This window comes from Equus przewalskii, chromosome 5 (genome assembly GCF_037783145.1).
Source record: "Equus przewalskii isolate Varuska chromosome 5, EquPr2, whole genome shotgun sequence".
Classification (NCBI taxonomy): Eukaryota; Metazoa; Chordata; class Mammalia; order Perissodactyla; family Equidae; genus Equus; species Equus przewalskii.
Genome location: NC_091835.1, coordinates 32770698 through 32793244, shown reverse-complemented (window position 1 = coordinate 32793244; position 22547 = coordinate 32770698). Strand labels below are relative to the sequence as shown.

The following is a 22547-nucleotide window of genomic DNA, read 5'->3' as shown; positions in this document are numbered from 1 at the left end:
AAGATCTCACTACACTCTTAGACAGATGCTATCGTCATCTCCATTCTGAGGAAGAGGACACTGAGTCAGATGGTGAAATTTGTCCCAAATGCCATTGGCCACGCTAGGATTAATTCCCAGGCCTGACTCTTGACCACTACACTCACTATATGGTGATCCATAAATGTTGGAGGAAATACAACCAGCTGCGGCTTGAAGATCTCTCGGTAGGGATGCTGCATTTGGGGTTCAGCACAGGAAGAGCGCTTCGACCAGAAGCCCTTTGAACTCCACCACAACCCAGAGGCTTGCAAACCCCGCCCCTTACGCCCCGCCCGCCGAGCCCGGAAGAGAGCGGCGGGGCGGGGCGGGGCGGGGCGGGGCGGGCTTCCGGGGCGGGGCGGGGCGTGGCCGGCGCTGGTTGGCCGGCTTCGGGCGGAAGCGGGGAGGTGGTCCGACGCCGCTGGCTGTGACAGGGACGGGGAGAAGGAAGCCCTGCCTGGAGGCTACCTCTCCATCACTTCGCTCCCCGGGACCCTCGGAAAAACCCAACACCCGGGCCCCACGGTCAACCCCTTCCCCCAGGCTCTCTCCGCTCGATTTCGCCACCGTTATGTGGGAAGCGAATCCGGTGAGTCGCCGGGCGGGACGGGGCGGACCCCCTGGGCGGGGTGGACGGGCGAGGGCGGGGGTCCCGGGAGCTGCGGCCGCTCCCCGCGTCGGGCTGCGCGGCTCCCCGGCCCCTGCCTTGAGCGCTGGAGACGGCTCGGCGTCTCGGGCCGCATTGCTTTCCTACTGCAGTTACTTAGTTTTCTTGCTGTGGTTTCCCCGCCTCGCCCCGTCACCGTGTGTTAGGCTTTGTGTTTGCTCTCTGATTGGAGTTTCCGGGCTCCAAGCCTGTCCCTCGTCCTTTGCCGTAGGTGTGCCTGCCTGTCCGCCCGTCTCAAGCCGGGGCCTTGGGCCTGGGTCCTGAGTGGGTCCGAGAGGAACCGCCGGTGCTCCTTTGCCGGCTCGGTGGGCAGCCGTGGAAGACCTGGGGGCTCGAGCGTGTGTCCTCAGCCCTAGACCGTGAAGTTCTTAGGTGTTTGTTTCCGTGGACAGAGCTGATGACCCGGAACGTTTCGACTCTGTCAGCCTCCCTCCTTCTTGTTTGACTCCGGTATTTGCTTTGTGTCTGCATGTGTTTTTGTTTACTTTGCTTTTATACATTTATTTATTTAATGTGCAGCCCTCAAAGAGTGGACTGTTTTGCCAAGAGTATTCCATTAATCCTGTTAGAGTTGAAATCGCCTAGTAACATGGCAAATGTACGCACTTCACGCCTGTGAGTTGACTAGGAAAGTGGCACAACCACCCTTCAGCAAATTGTTAGACTAAATATGCGAAACGACCCCATATGCTGAGAGAACCGCCTGAATTTACTTTAATACCCCTATTTCCATACTTGCAGTAACTTCTTTGCTGTAATCAATACTTCCTTTCTTTTCCATTCCTGGAATATATTTTCAGAGAAGTTAGAGAGTTTATTAGTAAGTTCCCTTATCTTTTTAAGTTTTTATCTGGTAGAAACTAGTCTGTTGGTCTCGATTTTTCGGTTCATATTGTGGTTCCATCCCAGTCCGTCATGTAACAGTGGTCATCACCTAAGATTGGGGCGGGGTGGGGGGGGGAGGGTTCATACATGTAATCCTGTAAGGCCACATCAGGGGAAAGTAGTTTCTGGTATTTGATTTTGGCAAAAATAATTTAGAATTATAACAGTGTGCTCTCTGCTGATATGTTGTTTCATTATCTGTCATCAACAATCTTCATTTTTTATCATTATGTATGTGTGTGTTTGTGTACATTCAATTTTTATTAGCAGTCCTTCTCTTCTGGATTTCTCCATAACAAACCCTTTAGTCACCCGAGTACATGTCTTGCTCAAAGTCACATGTTTTAAATCCATTATATTGTAAGCTCCATGCGGGCAGGGATTTTTGTCTGTTTTGTTCACTACAGTATCCTCAGACTAGAGCACAGAACCCGGGATATGGTAGGCACTCAGTAAATATTTGTTGAACAACAAAGTGATTAGGTCCATATTAGAGAGAGTCCTGCTCCCACTGTTTGTTCTTCCTCCCATCACATATACTACGTCAGCATTTGCTATTGGATCATTTCTGTGTGAGGATTATAAAGGTATTAAGGAATGTCTCTTATTTAGTTTGTCTCATCTCATTTCTTTGTAAGAAATGCTCCATTCTCTCTGAAAGCACCCTAACAATTTTGCTTGATTTCAGTGGAGCAGGCTGACTTTTGTTAATAGTGGTGAACCTTGCACATATAATCCCACATTCTTCTCTTGACCCTTATCATGCCACCATACATCTTAAAGCTACTATATTTTCTTACTTACTGATATTGTTTTTCTTCCTTTGAGTGAATGCTGTCAATAAGGACAGTTTAGTTTTTAAAAATACAATCCGCATTCTGCATGTGGGTTAGTAATTTGTTAGTTTCTTTTAATAGAAGAGGCATCTGGATAGTCTGTCCAGCTGTGTTCATGGAATGAAAATTAATTTTGATGTTATCCTAAGCCAAACACAACTGGGAAGACTAAAAAAACCCCACAATCATCCTAAAAATAAATGTAGGTGACTTTTGTGTTATCCATCAGTTTAAATCACTGTGTGCCATTTCTTTTCCATTGAATGAGACAAGAAAGTCTACTTCGTGGAGGAAGGCCATTGTGAACTGCTTTAATTAAAGACTTCTGCTTAGTTTCTTCCTGTATCTTTTCAGTAGTATCCATGATTGATACGCCACATATGATCTGCAAAGATACCTTCTGTGTGATATTGTATCCCACTCCCAAGTGTTTGGAGGAAATATGACGCTGACCCTGGCCATGGTACGACTCAGAAGTAGCTGCTCCTTCCAGGTGAAAAGACTCCATGGCATAGTTTGAGTGTAGAAAATCACCCCCGAGCTTGCAACATTTCCTCATGGGGGGCGTGGTGAGAAAGCCAAAACAAAATAACCAAGAAGCTATAAACAAACTTGATCTCAGTACACAACGTTATTTATTTTTTAAGACAGTCGTGAGGTCAGTGATGATTCTCCTCGAGCCTTTCCCTGCCCAGGCACGTAGAGGTAAGTGTGAGGCCCCTGCCCAGGCAGCCCAGAGTGACAGAGCGGCAGGCGCATGCAGCTCTGAGAGGACCTCTTGGGAGTTCTCCACCCACCTGTGGGAGGTAGCCCCTGACTGATGTCCCCAGTTTAGGAAAGTGACAAAATCTGTAGAAAACCATTGGAGAGGATGCCATCGCTGCTTTGACTGTATACCCTGACTCTGTCCTGCCCTTCTTTGTCTCTTTGTCATTGTCTCCTCCCTCTTTGCTGGGGTTGGAATGAGTAGATCAGTATTACATGTGAGGAAGTTCCAGCTTCTCTCTGTCACACTGATGAGGGAAACTGAAAAATGACAAACATCTTTTCAAGATTACAAGACACCTGTTACAGTAATAAGACCTTACTTTCAATGATACACTCCTCCATAATTCTCTTCCACTTATTAACTCATACTATTAGAATAATCTGATGAGTTACCTAAGGTAGGGGAGAACGATTTTCTCAAGGTCACACAGGTGAGTAAGAACAGAACTGTACTGGGCCCACGTCCTCTTCTGCTCCGTTCTCTTGTTTGGTGATAGCAGTGATAACGTTTGTGTATTGGCCCAGGCCTTTCCCTGCCGAGCTACCTCTTTCTCTGTGATTTTGTATTCACAGCTGCTTCCAGACTCCCTTGGGACTATCATTCCATCTCTCCTTTTTCCATCAAGCTTCTGTTTTTTTAAAAAAAAGATTTTATTTTTCCTTTTTCTCCCAAAGCGCCCCAGTACATAGTTGTGTACTTTCAGTTGTGGGTCCTTCTAGCTGTGGCATGTGGGATGCCACCTCAGCGTGACCTGATGAGTGGTGCCATGACCGCACCCAGGATCCGAACCAGCGAAACCCTGGGCCGCTGAAGCAGAGCGCTGAACTTAACCACTCGGCCACGGAGCCAGCCCCTCAAGCTTCTTGAAAGAGTAGTCATGTACTTTTTGTCATTCTTCCTCATACCTCAGCTCCTCCAGCCCTGCTTCTGCCCCTAACACCTTACTTGGAGGTCACCAAGAACTCGAATCACCACCTACAGTGGCAGTCTTTACGCGCTCACCCTATTCTGGCTTTCTGCAACATTGATGCCATTAGAGGTGTTTCTCAAAACTCTCTTTTTTGGTTTTCCTGGGACTATACTCCTTTGGATTTCTTCTCCTTTCTGTGATTTATCCTTGAATCGTAATCTTGACTTAGCTGCACTGCCTTCATCTACCCCTGAAGTGTTTCAGCTTAACCTTTTTTTTTCCTCTCAGCACATCGTTTATTGAAGCTCCAAGGCTTCAGATGTCACTGCAGTGAATATTCCTGCCACATGTGCATCTTTAGTCCTGACCCCTTTCCTGAGCTGGGGCATGGACGGCTCAACTGGTTGTCCCTCTGATAGTTCATAGTTAGTATGTCTGAAGCAGACTCAGCAGTCATTGATTCATTACTTCCCTCAGTCAGTCAACAAATATTTAGTAAGTATCTGCTACATATAAAACACCCTTCTAGACACTAGAGAGGGAGATTACAAACATGGATCAAATCAGAGCTTGCCCCTCAGGGGCCTTGCAATATAGCTTGAGGGGAAGAAGTGATACCAGAGGGTATCTGGGGGACTAGGAAGGTTTATTGAAGTAAGTTACATTTGAGCTAGGTGTTCAAGTTACAGAAGCAATCTATAGAAGGGCAAAGGAAGCAAAATGAAAAAGCCCATGAAAGCGAAAGAGAATGGCAGGTACAATTTGGATGAAGGAGTGAAGTGGAGAAAGTGCACATCTGATGCATGGTGTCAGTATGGGCATCTTCAGAGAATGAGGATGGAGGGATTGTGGGTGGTGGGAACTAACATCTGTGTACTATCCCTTCTGCATCAGGCAGTGTATTTTATAGACATACCCTCAGGCTGGGGGGAGGGTGGGGGCAGCTTGTGTTCCTGGAAGTGAAAGTTTCATAGAGAACATGGTGTCTATGACAGTGTGTTCCTAGGATCAGCATACAGTCAGGGTTCGTGATCTGGTATCTTCATCTTCTTTGCATTCTTTGTAATTGTTCTAATAGTGGATCGAGCTAAGCTTAGAGACCAGTGTGACGTGCCAGTGTTTGATGGCAGGGGGCAGTGCTAAGGAAGTGTATGCACACATAGGTTATCTAATACCCCTGTGAGGTAGGAATTAATAAATTATTATCCTCATTTTTTCAGTGACAATACTAACACTCAAAGTTTGGTGGACTTTCTGAATACGGTCAGAGACAGGTTTTAAATCTACAACTTTCTGCCTCCAGAATGCATACTCTTTCCAGTCTAACTTAGGATATAGGATTTAAAGAGAGTAGAAGACAACCTGTGAGGAAAGTCACAGAGTCAGAGATAAGGAAGGGTTCCTGAGCTGCAGGAAAGCAGGACCTTTTTGTGACACCAACTCGCATGTGTTTAGAATTTTTCTAGTGATGTGGCACGTGAGCACGAGTAGAGAATGATGTGGCCCTTGCAGGATTGGCATGGCGGATGCAGCACAAGTCAAGGAAATGAGTCTAATAGTTTTCAATATCAGAGAAGAAAAGAGTTTGGGACACAGGCTGGAAGCACGAGTTGGTGATAGTTTGGAGGAATCAGGTCGGGCGATATGCCGAGTGGGACCCATCTGGCCTAAAATGCTCAAGCAGAGTGTTGAAGTCTGTGGCTTACGCATCTCACCCTCAAAGAGGTGGACCCACTTTTGAAATAATGTCTGATGGCACTCATTTATTTGTTGAGCACCTGGTATAAGCCAGTTGGTTCTAAGACCCAGGGTTTATGGTGGTGAACAGAATGGACTAGGCCCCAGCCCTCATGGGTTTACAGCCTGGTGCAGGCAGGTAGACATTAAACCAATAATTACACGAATAACATTTAACTCCAATTGTAGTTCAGGGTCGGGAAAAAAAGAATACAGTGGAGCAGCTAGTAGTGGACTGGGAGATCAGGTAAGGCCACCTTGTGAAAGTCTCTTTTACAGAGATCTGAAGGACTGAGCAAAAGTTAGCCAGGTAAAGGTTGGGTGGGAGGCAAGGAGGGCTATTCAGACAGCAGAAATAGTGTGAGCAAAGATCCTGAGGCAGGAAGAAGCTTGGTATTTGAGGAACAGAGAGAAGCTGTATGTGGCTGGAACAAACTGAACCAGGAGACAAGGCCGATAGGTAGGTAGGAACTAGGCTGCGCATGTCTTTGTGGCACATGTTTAGGATTTTGAACTTTATCCTTAGAGGAGTGGGAAGCCATTGAAGGCTTTTTATATAGGAAGTCACATGAACATACTTGTGTTTTAAAAAAGATCATTCTGGCTGCTATGTGGAAAGTGAGTTATGTATTAGAGAGTGTGGTAGCCAGAATAATGGCCTCCCAAAGATATCCACATCCTGAGCCCCAGAAACTATAAATATGTTAGGTTACATAGCAAAGAGGAATTAAGATTGCTATTCAGCTGGCCCCATGATAGGGAGATTATCTTGCATTATACAGGTGGACCCAGTATAATCACAAGCATCCTTAAAAGTGGAAGATGGAGACAGAAGTGAGTCAGAGGGAGAGGTGACTATGGAAGAATATAGTCGAAGAGATACAGTGTTGCTGGCTTTGGAGATGTCATAGAGGGCCACAAGGCAAGGAATGTGGGTGCCTCTAGAAGCTAGAAAAACCAAGGAAATACATTCTCTCCTACAGTCTCCAGGAAGGAACCAAGCCCATGTTGATTTTAGGCCACTGAGTCCCATATCAGACTTCAACAGAATGGTAAGATAATAAATTTGTGTTGTTTTAAGTCTCTGAGTCTGTAGTAATTTGTTCCAGCAGCTATAGGAAATTAATACAGAGGGATATCAGAAAGGCTGTTGGAAGACAACTTAGGAAGCTATAGTGTCAATGCAGTCCAGGGTAGAGATGAAGGTGGATTAAGTGGGTGGTAGTGGGGAGAGAGAAGTGGATCAGTTCAGGCTGCCCTTTGAATCATGAGTGCTAGGTTTCTGGCACAGGCAGCTGGGAAGAAGGAGATGTTTTCACTGCAATGTTGAGATTGGAAAAGGGGAAGATATGGCGGAAGTGAAGAGTTTGGTTTGAGGCCTTATAGGTTTAATGTGCCTATAAGGCATCAAGCAATAAAGTCAAAGAAGCAAGTCTGGAGCTCAGAGGAGAAGGCTGGGCTACAAATTGCAGTTTCTGCCTCAGCCTGTGAAGATGGCCTTTACAATCATGGGAGTTAGTGAGATCCCTAGGACAGTGTTTCTCAAACTTTCAGCACCCATGCAGATCACCAATTTTAAAGAATAAAGCAGTATTTTAAAAATTAATGATGTTTTTTATTGAAAAGGATGATATTTTTGCAGCCTCTTACAAAGTAGGTATCTAACTTGATAGCTAGCTTGAGATGTAGGTTAGACCCAAACACTTCGGGTTTTTTACCCTATATTTCTACTAAATTAGGAAATCCCGTGCTATAATTGTAGATTGTCAACATTTGCAACTGGTGTTTGCTGGCTCTGTCAGATGTTTTGGAATACCAAGATCGAATAGACAGCGAAATTGTGGGGAGAGTTCTCCCTGAAGACTGTTCCTAGTGCCGTGTTATCAGTTGCCAAATTGACACGCTTATAGTATTAAATAACTCTAGGGGTGAATGTTTCGACCAGCCTGAATGTTTGGAAGATAGGAGCAGTGGAGTCTTAGTCATTCTTTGATTACTGCAGTCTCTGGAAAGTATCTGTTCCTGTTTTATTGTAAAATTTGGGTGTGTTCTTTATGTATCCACGGTGATAGAATCAGTCTCATGCTCTGATGAGTAAAGAAAACCATCAGATTCAGGGAAGGAATCACACCTTGGCAGTTGAGCCCATTTGCAGCATAATTTGGTGACTTTGAAAAATCTGGTCTCTTATTCTCAGCAGTAAAAATTGGAGCATTTTGGCCTTGAAGTAGTAGGTTCAGATTATTTAAGATGCTGAATGTATTTCAGCCGTCCACTTAAGCAGGCCTCTGGAAATCAAGAATGACCATTAGCATTATCAACATCATCAAGAAATGTTTTTATCACATCCTTCCGTTCAGAAACTCTTGTCAGCACTTTTTCATTTGACAGCCAGTAAACTTGAGTGGGAAGAGTAATCTTGCAAACACTGCCATTTCTTTCCACAACATCTGAGAGCACACACTCTTAATAGTCAAGATTTGCTGACATTCTGTTTTCATTATTTCCTTCAATTCTGTTCCGGTCAGGAGGCATATTGTTGACTTCTGAGTGTTCCATATGTTTAAAATATCTCTTAGTATTACAGCAACACCTTTTCTTGCTATTTGTATAGGTTGTCCTCTGTCAGTTTTGAATGTTTGCACCTTTTTCCAGCCTGTCACAGCTCACAAAAGTATCATTGTCTCAGTGAAAACTGTCTCCCCTTGCACTGTGAGTTTTCCCTGGTAAGCAGAACAGAAGCTGCGGGGTGCTTCTGCCTCGTCACATGCCATGTGTACTGTGGGGACTGATTAGGGGTCCTCCACAAGTTGTTCCGTTTTAAAACAAAATGTATGCTGAAACACTCATGTGATGATAATTGCTCTTCCATATCGTGTGCCATTGACATTATGTGACTTCCAACAGAGTCGTTTATTAAAGAAATTTTGTCGATAGCTTGTTTTTCTCACAAAAGTTAAATTGGGCATTAAATTTGGATTGACGGGTTTCTCAGCAATATCAGGACTTAGACCTGTTTTAGCTGAAGATGCCTCTTTTGTCTTGGCCCCTTCTGTGTCCTTATCAACAAAGCAAATTGATTTGGGTCTTTGGCTGAATGATGTGGAAGTTTACTTGGTTTTACACGACCACATTGGCTGGGTACCAGTGGCTATGAACTGATCACAGCCCGAACATAATGAGATATTGTAGTGAGTTGGTAACTTTAAAGAAAATAAAGGGATTTTTGTGAAAGTCATCATTAGTCTTATATTTCAACTTTAAAATGTATGTGGACAAATTTCTTTCATTACTCTTTCCTCGGAAAATGACTGCTAAAGAACTACTTCGTAGTTCTAGAGGACCATGTTTTGAAGATGCTGAGAAAGACAAGAAAAGGCTCAGGACTGAGCCTGAGGAGCCCTAAAAGTTACAGGCCCACTAGAGGTCAAAGTGCAAAGGAGATGGAGAGCTCGGGGCCAAGATGATCTGGAGAGTGTGATTTCATGGAAACAGAGAAAAGAGGAGTAACTAAGGACAGAGGGACTATGGAGTGTTACGGACAGGCCAAGTAAGATGAGGGCTGCACAAGAGCCTAGGATTTAGCACTGTTGCGAAGCTCATTAATCCTAGCAAGTGCCTTTTTTTCTTTTTTTGGTGATGGTGGTGAGAGATATTAGGCCAAAAGCTAAATTAGAGTGGGTTTTAGAATGCAAGGAAAGTGACGGAGAAAACAGAGTTGTGTGTAGACAAAGAGTTATAGTTAATAAGCCACCAAAGGAGATAAAATGGAATCTTAAAAGTACTGAATCCAAAAGTAGAAAAAGGCAAAAAAGGGAACAAAGAACAGATAGGACAAATAAAAAGCAAATAGTAAGATGATACACTTAAACCTAACCATGTCAATAATCATACCAAAATAAATGCTCTAAATACCCCAATTGGAAGACAGATTGTCAGATTAAAAAGCAAGACCCATCCATAAGTTCCTCCAAGAAACACACTTTGAATGTAAAGACACAAATAGAATAAAACTAAATGGAAAGAGATATACAGTGCTAACACTAGTCAAGAGAAAGCTTGAATGATATATTAATATTAAATAAAGTCAATTTCAGAGATAATTATATTATCAGGGGTAAGGAAAATCATTTGGTAATGATACAGGGGTCAATTAATCAGTGACAATCCTAAACATTTATGTACCTAATAATAGAGCTTCAAAATATATGAAGCAAAACTAATAGAACTCCAAGGATAAAAAGACAAATCCTGCTATAGTTGGAGATTTTAATGCTCCTCTCTCAGTAATTGATAGAGTAAGTAGATAGAAATGAGCAAAGATGTAGAAGACCTGAACAACACCCTTAACCAACTTGACCTAATTGACATTTATAGACTATTACACCCAACAACAGCTAAATACACCTTTTTTTCTAACTACTCAGAAAATATTTAACAAGGTGGGCCATAAAAGAAATCTCACTAAATTGAAAATTCAAGTCATATAAAGTGTGCTCTTTGATCAAAATGGAATTCAATTAGAAATCACTAAAAGATCTATAAAATCCTCAAGCATTTGGTAAATAAATAACACACTTTAACCCATTGGTCAAAGAAATAAAAAGGGAAAATAGAAAGTAGGAAAACAACATATCAAATTCATGGTATACTGCTGAAACAGTAGTTAAAGGGAAGTTTATAGTTATATTAATGCCTGTATTAGAGGAGAAGAAATGTCACAAATCTGACAACTGCTTCCTCCTTAAGAAAGGAGAAATAGAAGAGCAAATTAAACTCAAGCAGGAGCAAGGAAATAAACTTTAGAGTGGAAGTCATTGAAACAGAAAATAACAGAGACAAATCAGTGAAACCAAAAGCTCTTTTTTTGGGAACATCAGCACAGTTGATAAACCTCTTGCCAGACAGATCAGGAGAAAGAGAACGGTTACAAATTACCAGTATTGAGAATGAGAAAGGTAACGTTGTTACATATTCTACAAACATTAAAGGATAATAAAGGAATGTTATGAACGACATAATCTCAATCAATATGACAACTTAGATGAAATGAGCATATTTCTCTTAAGACACCAACTACCAAAGCTCCCTCAAGAAGAAATAAGTGACATGAATAGTCCAGTATCTATTAAAGAATTTGAATTTGTAGAATAAGCCTACACACAAAGAAAACTCCAGACCCAGATGGTTTCACTGGTGAATTCTAACAGTTAAGGAAGAAATAGTGCCGATTCTGCACAAGCTTTCAGAAAGCTGAAGAGAAGGTAATACTTCACGACTGATTTTGTGAATCTGACATTACCCTGATACCAAAACCAGTCAAAGGCATTACAAGAAAACTACAGACCAATATCCCTAATGAACGTAGATGCGAAAATTCTAAAGAAAATTTTGGCAAATCAAATCTCACAATATATAAGAAGGTTAATGCATCATTACCAAATGATGTTAATGTCAAAAATTCCAAGTTGGTGTAATATTTGAGCAGCAATCAATGTAATTCACCACATAAACTAAAATGAAAAAAACATGATCATTTCAACCCATGCAGAAAAAGCATTTGACAAGATGCAGTATGTTCCTGATAAAAACTCTCAGCAACCTAGGAATGAAGCAGACTTGCTTAGCCTGATAAGGGATGTGGGGAAAAGAGTTCACTCAGCAGGCCTGGGTTGCTCAAACCCTGCCCATTCTCAAGAAAAGCCTATTTCCATGACTATCCTTTTCCTAGCTCCAGGGAACTGAGCTCTTGGAATGGTTTGTTTAGTAAGTGATTTGCATGCCTGAGATCTTAAGCCATGCTATACCAGTTTGTCCAGATAGTTTATATTAGCAGTGTGATTTATGTTGAACACCTGCATTTCCTATGGAGGTCTGGAACTTCAGCCACTGAGGTCAATCACACAGGCACTATGAGATTCCATGACTAACTCCTAATAAAAACTCTGGACACCTAGGTTCAGGTGAGCATCCCTTGTCGGCAAGACCTTGTATTGTCACACATGGTTGCTGGGAGAATTAAGTGTGTCCTTTGTGGCTCCACTGGGAGGGGACACATGGAAGCTTGTACATGGTCTCCTCTGGACTTCACCCCATGTGCTTTTTCCCTTTGTTTATTTCACTCTATACTTTTGCTGTAATAAACTGTAACCATGAGTAGAGCAACTTCTGAGTCCTGTGATTTTTTTTCCCATCAGCCTGAGGGTGGTCTTGGGGACCCCTGACACAAAGGGCATGTACAGAATACCTATATCTTATGTCAGACTTAATAGTGAAAGACTGAATACTTTGTCCCTAAGATCAGGAACAAGGAGATCATGCCCATTCTTTATTGAGCATTGTACTGGAGATTATAACCAGTGCAGTAAGGCAAGAAAAAGAAATAACAAAAATAGAGTATATAGATATTCTATATATATAGAAATAACAAATAGAAAAAATATAGAATATTCTAGAGGAAAGAAGTAAAGCTATGTGTGTGTGTATGTGTATATACACCATATATATACACATATTATACACACACACACACACACACACATATATATATACACATATAATGCCTATGTAGAAAATCTGATGGAATGTTCAAAAATGTAGAACTAATACGTGAGTTTAGTAAGGTTGCTGGATACAGGTCCATATACAAAAATCAGTGTATCTCTTTATATTAGCAACATTCAATCAGAAATTGAAGTTTAAAATGGAATTCCATTTACAACGGTATCAAAAATATGAAACAGGCATGAATCTTGCATAAATGATGTGCAAGATCAGTACACTGAAAACTATAAAACATTACTGGAAAATATTTAAAGAAGACCTAAATAAGTTGAGGTATACTTCATTCATGAGCTGGAATACTCAGTATTGTTAAGATGCCAGTTCTCTCCAGATAGAGTGCTATGCAATTCCAGTCAATTGGAAGGACTTTGAATAGCCAGAGCGATTTTATAAAAGAAGAGCAAATTTGGAGCACTAACAGTACCTGATTTAAAGATTTAGTATGAAACCACAGTAATCAAAACAGTGTAGTATTGGCATCAAGATGGAGAAAATGATTATTAGAACAGAATAGAGAATCCAGAAATAGATCCATACACATACAGACAATTCATTTTTTATAAAAGTACGATTCAGTGGAGAAAGGACAGTTGTTTCAACAAATGGTGCTGGAATAATTGAATATCCATAGGCAAAAAAAGAAAAAATGAACTTCAGTCCATACATTGCTCTCTGTATAAAAATAAACTAAAAATACATCATAGACTTATACTGTAAATTCTGTAAGTTTCTAGAAGAAAGTGGTGAAAACTGTAAAGTTCTAGAAGAAAACATAAGAGAAAAATTTTTATAACGTTGATTAGGCAAAGATTTCTTAGATATGACTCGAGAACCATGATCCATAAAAGAAAAAATTGGTAAATTGGACTTCATCAAAATTAAAAATGTCTGCCCTTCAAAACACAGGAGAATGAAAAGATAAGCCAGTGACTGGAGAAAATTTTTGTAAAGCATGTATCTGATAAAGGACTTGTACCCAGATGTATTAAAAACTCTCAAAACTCTATAAAAAGAAAACAAACAACCCAATTAAAATGGGCTAAAGATTTGAATAGACACTGCACCAGACAAGACAAGTAGATAGAGTGTAAGTATATGAAATGGTGCTCAACATGATTCTTCAACAGGGAAATGCAAATTAAAACCACAATGACATACCACGCTACATCTGTCTGTAGATTGGCTAAAATGAAAAAGACTGACCATACAAAGTCTTGGTAAGTCTATGAAGCAACTAGAACTCTGATACACTACAGATGGGAATGTAAAATGATACATCCACTTTTTTAAAGTTTAGCAATTTCTTAAAAATTTAAACACACTCCTATCATATGATCTGGCCATTGAACTGCGCGTTTACCCAGGAGAAAAAGAAAGCATATGTTTATACAAAGACTTGTACATCAAAGTTATAGCAACTTTATTTGTAATAGTAAAAACTGGAAACAACCCAGGTCTCCATCAGCAGGTAAATGGACAAATTGTGATATATTCATACAATGGGATACTACTCAGCAGTTGAAAGGAATTAACTCTTGACACACACAATAGCATGGATGGAACTCAAAATAGTCATGCTGATTGAAAGAAGCTAGACAGAAAAGGGTACATACTATATGACTCCATTATATAAATCTTTAGAAAAGGCAAACTAATTTATGACGACAGCAGGTTAGTGGGTGCCTAGAAGCAGGGGAGGGGGCATAAAGAAACTTTGGGGGTGATAGATATCTTTATCGCCTTGATTATAGTGATGGCTTAATGAGGGTATATGGTGTGAAAACATCAAATTGTATACTTTAAGTATGTGCAGTTTATTGTTTGTCAATTATACCTCAATAAAGCTGTTTAAAAAGATATCTATTGTTTTTTAATACAAAGTCTAGAAAGTAAAACTGCAAAATCTTTCATGGTGATTGGTGAAAGATACTGTGTCATGGTCAAACATACTATGGCGTCACGTGCCTCGAGGCACATTTCTGGCAGACCAGGAGTAGATGAAAGAACTTAGGAAATTTGGCCCTTGTGCTTTCCTGGAGACTTTACCTATCCTGATTTTTGATAGAGATAGGAAAGCCTTTCAAGTAGTTCATCCATAATTTCTTGGGAATTTTCTTTTTGTCCACTATCTCTGCTCAGGCATCTAACCTTTTCCAGAATTTCTTTGTTGTTTCCTTCAGAGTCTTTACTGTTGAAGCATCTTTTCAGAATAACTGTCATTTTTTTATTTGGCTGTACGAGTCCAATTCTTTGTTTCTTGTTTAAAGCTTTTAAAAGGAATAGCTTTATTTAGATGTAATTCACATACCATACAATTAACAGACTTAAAGTGTGCAATTCAATATTTTTTAGTAGATTCCTAGGTTTGTGTAACCATTACCATAATTGAATGTTAGAACTTTTTTTTTTTTTAAAGATTTTATTTTTCCCTTTTTCTCCCCAAAGCCCCCTGGTACATAGTTGTATATTCTTCGTTATGGGTCCTTCTAGTTGTGGCACGTGGGACGCTGCCTCAGTGTGGTTTGATGAGCAGTGCCATGTCCGCACCCAGGATTCGAACCAACGAAACACTGGGCCGCCTGCGGCAGAGTGCACGAACTTAACCACTCGGCCATGGGGCCAGCCCCGAATGTTAGAACATTTTTATCACTCCCAAGAGAAACCCCTACAACAGTCATTCACCTTTCTTCTTCTCCTTGCCAGCCCTAAGCAATCACTACTGTACTTTCTCTTTCTATAGATTTGCCTATTCTGTACATTTCAATGGAATCATACAATATGTGGTATTTTGCATCTCATATCTTTCATTTAGCAAAGTATTTTCAGAGTTCATGCATGTAGCCTTTGCTAGGGCTTCATTTCTTTTTAAGGCTGAATGATATTCCATTGTATTAAAGTTCCATATATTATTTATCCATTCATCAGTTGGTGGACATTTGGGTTGTTCCACTTTTTTGACTATTATGAATAATTCTTCTATGAATATTTGCATACGAGTTTTAGTGTAATTGTATATTTTTGCTTTTCTTGGGTATCTATCTTGGAGTGGAATTACTGGGTTATATGTTAACTCTATGTTTAACATTTTGTGCAAATCTTTCCAAAGTAGCTGCACCATTTTATGTTCCCACTAGTAGATATCTTACAATGTATGAAGGTGCCAATTTTTCCACATCCTCAGCAACACTCGTTATTGTCTGTCTTTTTGATTATGGACATCCTAAAATAAGTGTGAAGTGTTATTGTGGTTTTCATTTGCATTCCCTGATCACTAATGATATTGAGCATTTTCTCATGTGCTTATTGGCCATTTGTATATCTTTCGGGAAATTTCTATTCAAATCCTTTGCTCATTTTTATATTGGATTTGCCTATTTTTTATTGAGTTGTAAGAGTTCTTTATGTATTCCGGATACAAGTTCCTTATCATTTATGTGATTTGCAATTATTCTCTCCCTTTTTGTGAATTGTCTTTTCATTTTCTTGGAGGTGTCACTTACTGCACAAGGTTTTTTTATTTTGATATAGTCCAATTTATCTGTTTTTCTTTTGTTGCTTATGCTTTTGGTGTCATGTCTAAGAAACCACTGTGTAACTCAAGGTCACAAAGATCTATTCCTATATTTTCTTCTAAGAGTTTTATAGCTTTGGCTCTTATGTTTAGGACTTTGATCCATTTTAGTTGATTTTGATGTGTGATGTGAGGTAGGGGTCCATCTTCAGCTTTTTTCCATGAGGCTATCTGGTTGTCCCAAACTGACTGTTGAAAAGACTTGTCTTGGCACCTTTTTTGAAAATCGGTTGACCGTAAATGTAAGAGTTTATCTCTGGACTCTCAGATCTGTTTCATTGATCTTTACCTGTCCTCATGCCCGTCCTACCCTTGCTCTTTACTGTAGCTTTGTATTAAGTTTTGAAATCAGGAAATGTAAATCTTCCAAGTTTGTTCTTCCTTTTCAAGATTACTTGGCTATTCTGGGGCCTTTGCATTTCCATACAAATTTTAGGATCAACTTGTCAATTTCTGCAAGAAGGCCAGCATGGATTTTGTTAGGGATCACATTGAATCTGTACATCACTTTGGGAGCTGTTGCCATCTGAACAATGTTAAGTCTGATCCATGAACATGGGATGTCTTCTTCTTTATTTAGATTTTCTTTATTTCAACAGTGTTATAAAGTTTTCGCTGTATACATCTTACACATCTTTCATCAAACTTGCGCTTAAGTAGTCTGTTCTTTTTGGCGTTGTTGTAAATGGAATTGTTTTCTTAATTTCATTTTTGGAATGTTCCTTGTTAATATATAGAACTGTAATTGAGTTTTGTATATTGGTCTTTTATCTTGAAAACTTGCTGAACTTGTTTATTAGTTCTAGTAGTTCTTTAGTGGATTCCTTAGAACTTTCTACACAAAATCATGTCATCTGCAAATAGAGTCTTACTTCTTCCTTTCCAATTTGGATGCATTTTTATTTCTTTTGCTTGGCTAATTGCCCTGGCTAGAAGCCCCAGTGCAATGTTAAATAGAAGTAGTGAGAGCAGACATCCTCATTTTGTTCCCATAAAGTGATCAGTCTTTCAGCAGTAAGTATGATGTTAGCTATGGGGTTTTTGTAGATGTTCTTTATCAGGTTGAGAAAGTTCCCTTCTATTCTAGGTTTTTGACCATTTTTATTGTGAAGGAGTTTTGGGTTTTGTCAAATTCTTTTTCTGTGTGTTAAAATGATCATATGTTCTTTGTTTTTTATTCTATTAATATAGCATATTACATTAATTGATTTTTTTTCTTTTTTCTTTTTTTTTTTGGTCTGCTAAGCCAACCTTTTATTCCGAGGAAAAATCCCATTTGGTCATGGTGTACACCCCTTCTTATGTGTTGCAGGATTCAGTTTGCCAGTATTATGTTGAAGACTTTTTTTTCCCTGTATTCATAGGGACACTGGTCTCTAGTTTCCTTGTGATGTCTTTTTCTGGTTTTTGTATGAGGGTACTTTTAGCCTTGTGGAATGAGTTTGAGGAGTAGTCCTTCCTCTTTTATTTTTTGGAACACTTTGTGAAGCCTTGGTATTTGTTTTTCATTGAATATTTGCTAGATTCCACCAGTGAAGCTGTCTGGCACTAGACTTTGTGGAAAGTTTTTAAACCACTGATTTGACCTCTTAATGTATTATAGGCCTGTTCAGATTTTCTCTTTTTTCTTGAGTCAGTTTAATAATTTGTGTTTATCTAAGAATTTTCTCATTTCATCTGAGGTATCTTGGATACAGTTGTTTATAGTGTTCCTTTACAATCCTTTTTATTTCTGTAAGATGAGTATTGATGTCCCTTCTTTCATTCCTTAGTTTAGTAGTTTGAGTCTTCTCTCTTTTTTCCTTGTCAGTTTGAAGGTTTGTCAATTTTCTTTTTCTTTTCACATAAATGAACCTTTGGTTTTGTTGACTTTCTTGTTGTTTTCCTATTCTAACTTCATTTTTTTTTTCTTCTCTAACCTTTATTATTATTAGTTTTTTTGCTTGCTTTGGGTTTAGTTTCCTCTCTCTAGTTTCTTAAGATGGAATGTTAGTTTTCAATTTGAGATTTTTCTTCTTTTTTAATATGGGCATTTACAACTATAAATTTCCCTCTGAGCACTGCTTTAGCTGCATTTCCTAAGCTTTGGTATGTTGTATTTTAATTTTCATTCATCTCAAGATACTTTTTAATTTCCCTGATGATTTATTTTTTGACCCATTGGTTATTTGGTATTGTGTTGTTTAATTTCACAGCTTTGTGAATTTCCCAATTTTCCTTCTGTTAATTGATTTGTAATTTAATTCCATTTTGGTTAGAAGACATAGTCTGTATGATTCTATTCCTCGTAAATTTGTTGAGACTTGTTTTATGGCAGAACATATGGTAATGTCCTCTGGTTAACTGTAATCCCAGGAGGGTTCTTGACTCTCGCTGGTTCTCTGTATTGAATCTCTGCCTGTTCTGCCATTCTGCTTGTTTCAGAGCTTCAAGCCTCTTCTTTATTGTTTTTCACCAAGATTTTCTTTCTTTTTTTTTTTTTTTTTGATGGTCCTCTTAGGCATGAGATGCTCTACTCTCTGTTCCAAATAAAGTCAGTCTCTTCAGGTTGAGATGCGCAGGTCTTTGTCCTTGTGGTGTGCCTTTCTCCAATAGAACATCTATCTGCACCACTGCACCGGGAGCTGGGGTTGGGGCCCGCTTTTCCTGGAGTGACACTGCACTCTGCGTGGGTACTGGCTGGGAGGGGTGGTGGCAGCTCCTGGTCTTTCGTTTTGTTTAAAGAACAACTTTATTGAGATATAAATCACATACCATACAATTTGCCCTTTTAAAGTGTAGAATTCAGTGTTTTTAGTATATTCACAGGGTTGTGCAACTATCACCACATCTAATTTTAGAACATTTTTGTTTCCCCTAAAAGAAACCTCACATGCAGTTAATCCCTGTACCCTACTCCCCACTCTCACTCCTAGACAACCACTAATCTGCTTTCTGTCTCTATGGATTGGCCTATTCTGGATATTTCATATACATGGAAGTGTACAATGTGTTACCTTCTGTGTCCGGATTGTTTCTCTTAGCATAGATTTTCGAGGTTCATTCATGTTATATGTGAATCAGCATTTCATTTCTTTTTATTGCTGAGTAATCCACTGTATGGATAGACCACGTTTTGTTTATCCATTCATCAGTAGATGGACGTTTGGGTTGTTTCCACTTTTTGCTATTATGAGTAATGATGCTATGAACGTTCATGTACAAGTTTTTATGTGCACAAATGTTTTCATTTCTCTTGGGTGTATACCTAACAGTAGTATTGCTGGGTTTTGTGGTAACTCCGTTTAAATTTTTGAGGAGCTGCCAAACTATTTTCCACAGTGGCTGCACCTTTTTTTCTTTTTTGGTGAGGAAGATTGGCCCTGAGCTAACATCTGTTGCCAATCTTCCTCTTTTTGCGTGAGGAATTGTTGCTGAGCTAACATCTGCACAGTGGCTGCACCATCTTACATTCCCGCCAGCATTGTACGAAGGTTTCAATTTCTCCGTATCCTCACCAACACTAGTTATGGTCTGTCTTTTTGATTCTAGCCATTCTGGTGGGTGTGAAATGGTGTCTCATTGTGGTTTTGATTTGCATTTCCCTAATGTCTAGTGATGTTAAGCATCTTTTCAAGTACTTACTGGCTATTTATGTATCTTCCGAAGAAATGTCTATTGATATCCTTTGCCTATTTTTAAATTGGGTTGTTCATCTTTTTGTTATTGAGTTATAGAGTTCTTTATATTTTTTTGAATGTAAGTCTCTTATTAGATATATGATTTGCAAATATTTTCTCCCATTCTGCAGGTTGTCTTTTCACTTGCTTGATGGTATCATTTGCAACATAAAAGCTTTTAACTTGGATATAGTCCATTGTATCTATTTTTTCTTTTGTTACTTGTGCTTTTTTTAATTGAAGTCATAATAGTTTCTAACATTGTGACATTTCAGGTGTACATTATTATGTATCCATCACCTTATATATGTGCCCCTTTACCCTTTTTGCCCAACCCCCTTCCCCTCTGGTAACCACTGATCCTGGTCTTCTTCACTTACTCCTCTTGGCATGAAATCTCTACCCGCTGAGCAAACTGGGGCGGTAGCAGTTGAGTAGTATTCTTAGCCTGCTGGGCCAGGAGCTGAGCTTCCGCCAAATGAGAGTGGACCGGCTAAAGGAAAGGAGACCAGCCTGCTGCATGTGTCTGCCCAGGATAGACCCCTGCACCTCTGGGGTGAAGGGATGAGAAACACAAGCAGCCTGTGCCCTCCAGGGTGAAACTAGCCCCAGACTGGGAGCTGGAGGCAAAGGGAGCTCCTGTCTTGTCTGCACACACCTCCGGTGGACCTTCTGTAACACAGAGCTGGTGGGGTGCGGGTAATGGAGCAGATGGCGGTGCAAGCGCCACGGACATTTGCCTGTTCTGACTGAGATTTAGTAGATTTTCTTGAATAAATGTTTCTTCATTTGCTGTATGCCCTTAGGACAATTTCCAGAGACTTTAAATTTGTTTATTTGTTCAAATAATGTTCATCTGTTCAAATGTGGTTTTGCTGGGGAGAGGATCCTCTGAACTCTTACCTTGTCATTCTAAAATTTCCACCCCATCTTTAAACTTTTAATATCAGATTTTGGATCTTCTTTCTGTAAAAGACAAGGAAGTTTTCATTACCAAATATGATTTCCTCAAGATATTATGTTTATATTAACAACAGAAATTACACTTTGTTTATTGTAGTGAACTTACCAGAAAGCTTTCATCCAGTCTGCAAGGTGGCATTACTTTTCTCCAATGAACCAGGATTTTGACTTTAAACTCATTTTCCACGTGGCCTTTCAATCTGATGATCCAGACTGTTCCCAGGCTCCATAAATACTCCCTTTGGAATAGATAGCGTTAGGGACAGGTCCCACCAGCATACCCATCGCACTTGAAAATTTACAAAATGCATTTCCATTTCATCCTAGCTTTTTTCCTTCAGAGCCTGACGTGCAGGAAGTATCAGTATCTGCCAATTAAAAACCGGAAAATCAAGACAGAGTACAGCATTGTGGCTGAACTACTTGACTCAGCTAACATTTATTAATTGCCCACTACGTGGCAGGCAGCTTGCACACGTTCCTTTTGTTGCCTGTAAGTGTGTTTTAACCTAGATCCATTATTGCTCTGGTTACAGTATTTTAAAGTTGTTAATTAAACTGGACTCACTCTTTGAGCCTAATTACACAGAATGGCCATTCCTTTGGAGAGGAACGTTATTGTAGAAAACTGTAAGATGTAGTATTATGGACTGAGTCTTTGGGAAGAAAGCCACAGCATCTGTGAAGCAAAGCAATCCTATTGGGCACTGGCCCCAGGAGAGAAGGGACAACGGTCCGTAAGTGAAATGACACGGAGGGGGTCGGCAGCGTCGGGAAGAGAGGCGCTCAGGAGGCCTTGGGTGTCTCTTCAGTCTTCTTTGTCCTGCTAGTTCCAGGATGCTAGACAAGATCATTGTATTTTCGCTGCTTCAGTTTTTTGCCAACTTTAATTGTTTAATAATGACTTCTGCACCTCGGCTTGTGGGGGAAAATAATAGTAGAAATCGACATGGAATTTTACACACTCGGAAATGCTTTAGGAATGTTCAATGCAGTGGTCCCTGTCCATAGTGCTGCCCTGTCTAAAGTAAGGATGAGATCCGTCTGTCCGAGGTCCCACCCAAAGCTGGTTATGGCAAGAAGTTCTCAAAGGACTTTGGCAAAACACCTTCGCTGGTAACCTGGCTTGAAGTGTGATCTTCGGGCCAGTGTGACGGAGCAATGCGCACAGGTTGGCTGCGTGCTGTATAAAGGCTGCCTTTCTATTTCCCGTTCCCTTTGCTAATAGAGAAAAGACAACTCATAAGCCAAATATTTATCTTAACTATTAGCTTCAAACTCATTCTTCCAAATTGTTCTGGTTATTTTCAGAAGACACACGAAATTTAGGCCACTCTTGCTTTCTTTCTCTCACAGTAAAATGGCCAAATGCTGCGAACAGCAATAGAAGGGAGAACGGGCGTTGTGAGTGGTTACCCTGTGCAGTTGATCTTAAGTGTTAAATCATTGCCTTTATTATATGGTTAAAATATATAAGGTAAATAATGGGTCCTAAACCTGAAGCTTTTGATCCTAGGGTGTTCTATTTTTCGTTTCTTAGCAGCCAATCAACTTTAAGACATGAAGGAAAAATCTGGAAAGTAATCATAAAGCATTCCTTGGAGAGAGTTTCCAAACATGAGTAGAAAATAACCAGTGCCCTCATTAAGCTCAGGTACTGTACTTGGTACTTTACTGCGTTATCTCACTCATTTCCAACAACGACCCAGTGAGAAGGGAGCCTTTAACCTCCACTTTGTGAAGAGGAAACTGTGGCCCAGACAAGGTAACGGAAACTTATCCCGGGTCACACAGCTTCTGGAAACAGGATGGACCTTTGAAATATGGATATTTTCTGGGGCTGGCCCGGTGGTGTAGTGGTTAAGTTCACGCTCTCCACTTTGGCAGCCCAGGGTTCGTGGGTTCAGATCCCAGGTGTGGACCTACACACCCCTTATCAAACCATGCTGAGGCAGCATCCCACAT

General features: G+C 40.1%; 1 protein-coding gene across 8 annotated transcripts in view; it reads left to right on the top strand.

Annotated features, from left to right (window-relative positions):
• Positions 1-363: 363 nt before the first annotated feature.
• The window catches only part of PARP11 (poly(ADP-ribose) polymerase family member 11), a 37207-nt gene continuing 15023 nt past the window's right edge, over positions 364-22547 (top strand). The window contains exons 1-3 of one of the 8 annotated variants that reach the window (XM_070620533.1): positions 431-610; positions 900-1138; positions 22123-22236. Coding sequence is in view for 1 of the 8 variants with exons in the window: in XM_070620537.1 (XP_070476638.1) it covers positions 593-610 (18 nt within the window). In the remaining 7 variants the exon portion in view is untranslated. Of the gene's footprint in view, positions 611-899; positions 1139-22122; positions 22348-22547 lie in introns of all 8 variants that reach the window. The other 7 variants (XM_070620531.1, XM_070620532.1, XM_070620530.1 and 4 more) reach the window with 7 other exon arrangements.